We start from the raw sequence: 7,068 nt of genomic DNA, 5'->3' as shown, positions 1-7,068 counted from the left end.
AGGGAAACATTGGAATAAACCAACGCTCCCCTGGCAGCTCTGCACCCCAACCCCACAGCCACAAGGCCCTGTGGCAGATCCTGCAGCACCCCCACACACACTTACCTGAACCTGCTCTCTCAGCTGACCTGGGAATTTTATCCCTTTCCACTTTTTTTTTGTTGTCAAGATTCATCCACCCCAGTGGGCAGAGGGACAAGGGGTGCCCTGGGGATGGATGGGGGAGGCAGACACCCCCCCTGCTCAGCATGAGTACCACTATTCCCCACAAAAAAATAAAAATAAAATAAAATAAAAAAGAGAGAGCGAGAGACAGAGCCCCAGAACGGCTTTTAGTGCTCCGGAAATGGAAAATACATCCGCGCGGTGCCTTTAAGCCTTTGCAAGGTGGGGAGGAGGTGAAAATCACAGCGCAGCCCCTTCCCTGCGCACCTGCGGGACTCCCCCCCACCTTCCCCAGCTCGGAGCATCCTCCCCCCCAGCCCTTCATGACTGGGAAACTGGGTTTTCTGCCCCTAATTCAGCGCAGCTGCCGCTGCGGGGACGCGCTTTGAAGAGGAGCCTTGGAAAACCCCCAGGGGTGATGCCGGGCGGGCAGGGCTGCTGTCTTTAAGGGGAAAAAATAAATAAATAAAAAGACAAGCAAAAACCAAACAAACAAATAATAAAAAAAAGAAACACATCAAAAGAGGGGGACGTGCCGCCATCCCTGTCCGGGGTGGTGACAAACCGGGGGTGACACCGCGGGGGACACCGGAGGGGCCACGGGTAAAGCCCCCTCCAAGCCCCAGCCCTGCGGCTCGCAGCACAGGAACGGCTACCACCTCTTTTAGCCCTCCTTTTCTCCCCTCCTTTTTTCCTTTTTGCCTCTTTTTTTCCCCTCTTTTTCTCACCCACCCCCCCCTTTTTTTTTTTTTCTTTCTTTTTCTTTTTTTTCCTTTTCCTTTCCCCCTTTTCCTTTTGTGCTGGTTCTGGTTAAACGTTATTTGCACTTTTGTTGGAAAAGTGGCCCCTAGTGTGCAATTATGTCAAATTTCTTTGAGTTTTACAATTTAATGGAGAACAGTAACTCTTTTATTGATCCTAGACGGGGCCGGCTCCTCTTCCCCCGCTCTTCCCCTCCCTCCCCACCCCTCCCGCTCTTCTTTTTCCCCCCCTCCCTCCCCCCCGTTCCCCGTTACTCCTATGAAATGTCACTCAATGTTTCTTATGCTCCCACCAGTTTCCAAAACAAACAGTGGAGGCTGCAGCCGTCTATTGACTCAGTTGGATGCAAGAGGATCCCGCCGTGGCCGCTGCCCCCCGACGGGAGCCGGGTGGCTGCCGGGCGAGGGTCTCTGAGTCCCGGCCGGGATGGAGCCCCCACCGCCCGCCTGAACCCCACAACCACCCGAGGGGGACCCCGGCCTTGGCGGGGGGATGGCGCTCAGCTCCCGGGCTCACGCCTTTTCCGTGGAATCCCTGGTGGGACCCTCGACCAAGAGGAAAGTGCCGGATGGTCGCGAAGAGGAGCCCGGGGCCGGCTGCAGGCAGAGCCGCAGAGCCCCGGAGGCGGGTTGGTAGCCCGAAGAGGAGGGTTGGTAGCCCCGGAGGGGATCCTCGGGGTTCGAGGTGAGGGTCGCCTCCCCCGCCTTGTCCTCGCAGCCTCCCGATCGTCCCCTCCCGTTTCTCGTCCCCGCAGAGAAGCGGCCCAAGGCGGGTGCGGAGAGCCGGGCGGCGGGGGTGCAGGTGGAGCTGCAGGGCTCTGAGCTCTGGAGGAGATTCCATGAGATCGGCACCGAGATGATCATCACCAAGGCCGGCAGGTACCGCCTGCCCCCTTCCTTCTGCCCTTCGTTTGTTTTTTTCCCTCCTATTTTTCTCTGTCATTTTCTTTTTACTTTAGGGTATCTCCTGTTACTTTCTTTTCTTTGCCTTTTTTTTTTCCCGCTATTTGATTTTTTTTTTTAACTTCCTCATGTCCCTTTAGATATTTTTTTCTATCCCCTTCCTCTCTGCCCGCAGGAGGATGTTCCCCTCGGTAAGGGTGAAGGTGAAGGGGCTGGAGCCTCTCAAGCAATACTACATCGCCATCGACGTTGTGCCGGTAGACTCCAAGAGATACAGGTACCGCGGGGACACACACACGCACACAGACACGGGACTGCCACCCGGGACCCCTCTGTCGGGATGGGTGCTCGGACCCCGCGCCTTCCTGGGTCCCATCTCCACCGATGTCTGTGAACACGGGGGTGCAGAGGTGTGAGGCGGGGGGGCAGGGAGACTACCTATAGGTTCTATAGGTGTGGACGGGCATGGGGAGGGCTCTCCGCAGCCTGACCACGGCCCGGCCCGGGTCAGGTACGTCTATCACAGCTCGCAGTGGATGGTGGCGGGGAACACGGATCATTCCTGCATCACCCCCCGGCTCTACATCCACCCCGACTCCCCCTGCTCGGGGGAGACCTGGATGAGGCAAATCATCAGCTTCGACCGGGTGAAGCTCACCAACAACGAGATGGACGACAAGGGGCACGTAAGTGTGGGGTGCACCTACCGGGGGGTTCCGGGAGGGGGTCAGAGCATCACCCCGGGGTGCAGAACTCACGGTGCAGCTGGATGGTCCCTCTCCACCCTGGGCTGAGGGCTGGCTCCCACTCGACTTCCATGGGGTTTTCTCCTTGTCCTTCTCTCCCTCGGGGGGCAGGAGGGGCTCAGCTTTCCTCTCCCTCCGCACAGATCATCCTGCAATCCATGCACAAGTACAAGCCCCGCGTCCACGTTATCGCCCAGGATTCTCGCTTCGATCTAGCGCAGATCCAGTCGCTCCCGGCCGAGGGGGTGCAGACCTTTTCCTTCCAGGAAACCGAATTCACCACCGTGACGGCCTACCAGAACCAGCAGGTACCCTGGGGCTAGGGGGAGCAGGAGGCTGGAGAGCCCCGACGGTACCGGCAGGGCGAGGGATGGAGAGCCCCGATGGCACCGGGGGGATGGAGAGCCCGAACGGTAGCAAGGGATAGTGGGGTGATGCAGACCCCCGACGATAGCGGGGGAGATGAAGAGTCCAACCGGTACCGGCTGGTACGGGAAATGGGGAGCCCCGCTGGTACTGAGGGGATGGACAGCCCCGGTGCCGGTCCAACCCGACAGCCTCTTTCGTTCCCCCTTCCTCCAGATCACGAAGCTGAAGATCGACAGGAATCCCTTCGCCAAAGGTTTTCGGGACCCCGGGAGGAACAGGTAAGGGCCGGGGCCGCCCCCCCTCCAGCCCCGCCGGTCCCCCGCTCAGCCCCATCTCCCCTACCCTGCAGGGGGGTTCTGGATGGGCTCCTGGAGACCTACCCGTGGCGGCACCCCCTCGCCCTGGATTTCAAGGCTTTCGGCGCAGATAGACAGGGTAAGTCCCGTTCGCTGCCTTTTCCCCATCCCGCCTCTCCTCCCGGCGTCGGGGCTGCGCAGCGGCCGCACTCCAGGAGGTCCCTGTGGGAGGGGGATTCGGGGCTTTTTAACCATTAATATGATGAGGTGGGTGCAGAAAACGAACCTGCGGCCACCCGAAGGCTGCGGGAAGCCAAATCCACGTGTCCGGGGCAAAAACTCCGGTTAAAATCGATTTGAGGAGTCGGGAAGAGAAGGGTGACGGCGCGGTCTGTCTTCATCACCGCAGGAATCAGGTTGAGATGATCTGGGGAAAAAAAACAAATGAGTAGGCAGGAGGGTAATTTAAAGTTGGGTTGTGCCGGCTTTGATCCTGTTACACTAATTGTTTCCAACCCGTTTGAGAATATTCGCTAAAACTGGGATGCTGAGGACCGGCCGTGCATCCTGCAGCCGGATCCGTCGGGGCGACCAAATGCTTTCTGCCAGGGAAAATGAGATTATTTGCTCTTTCGGATGAAGCAGTCCCACAGAACTCTGCAGAAACGCGAGAAAGAGGGAAACGTTTTAAGTGCAAACGATCTCCCTCCTCCAGACAAACGCCCAGCGCTCACTTCCAGCCCTTTGCACGACAAACAAACAAACAGAAAACCCAACCCAAAACAAAAAGGGTTTTTGGAAGTATTATTTGAAAACTGTTTATTTCTCCTGCCGAAGGGGAAAATTAACCGAGCATTTGCATGCTGAAGGGTTCCGGTTTGAGGTTAAAGTCGCCGATTTATGTCAGGAACTCTTCAAAGTATCGGGGTGCACCAAATTATTCCCATCTCTGCAGGGAATTCCTGCAGAAATCACGGCACAAACCCTCGCTGTGCAGGTGGAGAAAAGCAGATATACAAAAAAACCCAACCCAAAACAAAACAAAACAAAAAAACCAACCAAACCAGCGAGGCTCAGAAGAAAATAAGGGGGTTACCAGGTTGCAAAAAGAACTAGATATTATTATTACTACTAGTAGTAGAGGTAATATTAATTTTAATTTAGAAAAGACCTTACACAAAAAAGCCCCTTTCAAACCCTTTTTGCAGGCTGCAGAAGCAGGGTGAGAAGCTGGTGGATGGGCTGTGATGGGAATGAGAGAACAGAGATTGAAATCCTTACTGTACAGATGCTAAAATATTAAGGCTTCCTGGGACTTATTTTTATTTTCCTATTATTTTTTTTTTTTGCTAGGCTTAAGATAGTTGGCATTTTCCTTCAGACTTAGTTTTCTGGACCAATGTGAATATCACAAAATCTCCACTTCTACTACTGATAAAACTATTTATAAAGCTGAAAAATAGAAGTCCCAAAGCCCAGGAACCTAGGAGATAAATTAAAAGAAATAATGAACAATACTCTGAAGAAAGGATTAGCCAGAAACTCGGGCTTTTTAGGCTGGATAGAAATTGCAAAGAGCATGAGGTGCTCAGACTCACGTACATGGGCTCAGCCCCAGCATTTTCCATGACAAAGTCCTGAGAGGACATCAGGAGAGGAGCAGCTCCCTGTCCTGCTGATGTCACCCACGGGGAAGGGGGAGACGCCCGAGCTGTAAAACATTCCAGGATTCCTGTGAATAAATTGCCCAACACTTCATTTGCTGGGAGTTTGCAAAATTAATCTGCAGCACACCCAAAAAAAGGGCTTTTTTTTTTTTTTTTTTAAAGGTTGGGGACATGAGCAGATATGGCTTGGTTAAAGAGTTGATTTCGTGTCACTGGTGATACCTCAAGTCTGGCCAGATAATATTAATTGGATAGATAATATTAATTGGAATTGAAGGTGTTTAGAGAAAAATAGAGAGCAAAAATGGATGTGCATTCCCCTCCTTCCTTTCCCAGCCACTTTGGTGAGAAATTAAAATAAAGGGAGAGGGGAGAAAACCCCACCACAGCTCTCTGGAAGAATGTGGTAATAATGAATGTGCAGCAGAGACATCCAGCTCTTGAATGGTGTTTGCTGAAAGCAGCATCTGTTGAGCACCAGGACCAGCAGCTCCCGAGCACCATCCCCACCCCAGAGCAGTTTTTGTTCCTGATGTTGCTGCGGAGCAGGGAGGTTCCACCCACCCTTCCCTGGGTGAAACAAGCCTGGTGAATTATGAAAGTGTTCATTGATCTCTTTGGGAAAGGAAGATGTCAAAATGCCACGTGCATTTTAAATTTCTGGAGACGCTTCTCATTTTCAAGGATGTGTTTCAAATTGCCTGGGAAGCCAAGGAGAATGAGTTCATTTGCAAGCAGGAAAGTACAGAAAAAAAACCCCTAAACCCAAACATTTCACCATCAGGCTGAATACATTTTTTTGTTCTTTTATACAAGGAGGGAGTGGGGGGGAAACTGCCTGTAATTTGCACCAAAAAATAAAGAAACTGGTGAATGTCTAACAGGAGAAGGTTCGTGGTCATCCAGTGAGGCACAGACCTGGAGAGCACCTGGATGTGTGGAACGGAACCTCAAGGTTGTCCTGGTAAAATAAATGGGATTAGACATGTGGGAAGAGCAGTATTAGACAAATGCCAAGTGATAACAACGAACAATTGATGGACAGATCTCCCCATTTTCCAGGAGAGGTTTCTCAGAGGGTTTCTATGGGTTCCTCAGCTGCCAGCACCAGCCTTGCCCAGCCTGGCCCATTCCTGTCTCTTTTTCTTCAGGTGGAAGCTCCAGCTCTTCTCCAGTGACCTCCAGTGGTGGGACCCCCTCTCCTCTCAACCCCCTGCTCTCTCCATCCTGCTCACCTCCAACCCTTCACTTGTCAGCCAGCAGCATCGGCGTGGCGTGCCCCGAGCCCTACCTGCACCCCCTCAACCTGCCCCTCTACTACAAGATTTGTCCCACCAACTTCTTCAGACAACAATCCCTCCTCTTCCCCAGCCAGGAGAAGCTGGGAGGCACCAACCCACACCTCCTCCCCCACTTCATGGTGGACGTGCCAAAACTCTCTTCCCTGGGCATCACCAACCTGAAGAATGCCAAAGCTGAAGACCTAACTGGGCAGTGTCTGCAAGTCCCCAGTCCTGCTGCCCCAGTGCTGTATGGATTACATGCATCTGGAAACATTTTCCCATCAAGCCCCGTGGCTCGGGAAGCACTTAATTGTTCCCTACATCCCCCCTATGGCTTGTATGGCTACAACTTCTCCCTCCCATCCAGACTGGTGAGTGGGGTGAGCCCCCACTCCAAAGGGGGGGACAGCACCCCAGCTGCTTTGAGGGAGGGCAGATGTCACCACTCGAACTGGCACCCAACCATCAACCATTGCCTGTAGTGGAATTACCTGCTGGTTGTTAACGGTTGCTATGGAAACCAAGCTTTTCCTTCCCTCCCACCCAAGGGCTTGATGCTCACTGACTCTGAGCCCCTGCACAGGGGGCTTCACGTTCTGTCAAGGCCTTCAAGTTTGTTTTATTATGGGCAGAGGTGTTGGGAGGGAGGAGGATGGGGGAGCCTGGAGGGTTCGAGGTGACCCACAGCAAGGTGATTCCTGCTGGTTGAGGTTTGTGTTGTGGTTGTAGGTTAAGAGCAAACTGTGCAGTCACCTTTTTTTTTTTTTTTTTTTTTCATATTTGCACTCTGAAGCCCAAACGCAGACATAATACAGTGCTACAAATATGTTTTCCTGAAACTCTCTAGCCCTTAGTTAGCTCCAAGCTCTGGTGAGCTC

The 7,068-nt window shown here is 53.1% G+C and overlaps 1 protein-coding gene across 1 annotated transcript; it reads left to right on the top strand.

Moving 5' to 3' along the window:
- The first annotated feature begins 1,419 nt into the window (after positions 1-1,419).
- Positions 1,420-6,672, top strand: TBX22 (T-box transcription factor 22). Its single transcript, XM_030449249.1, has 8 exons — positions 1,420-1,555; positions 1,682-1,805; positions 2,005-2,106; positions 2,341-2,515; positions 2,719-2,883; positions 3,158-3,222; positions 3,294-3,379; positions 6,059-6,672. Exons 1-8 carry the CDS (start codon positions 1,420-1,422, stop codon positions 6,670-6,672), a joined length of 1,467 nt encoding a protein of 488 aa, XP_030305109.1.
- Positions 6,673-7,068: the final 396 nt, after the last annotated feature.

The sequence above is a fragment of the Calypte anna genome, chromosome 4 (assembly GCF_003957555.1).
Source record: "Calypte anna isolate BGI_N300 chromosome 4, bCalAnn1_v1.p, whole genome shotgun sequence".
NCBI lineage: Eukaryota > Metazoa > Chordata > Aves > Apodiformes > Trochilidae > Calypte > Calypte anna.
The sequence above is the reverse complement of the archived record's forward strand: the minus strand, read 5'-3'. Positions and strand labels throughout refer to the sequence as shown.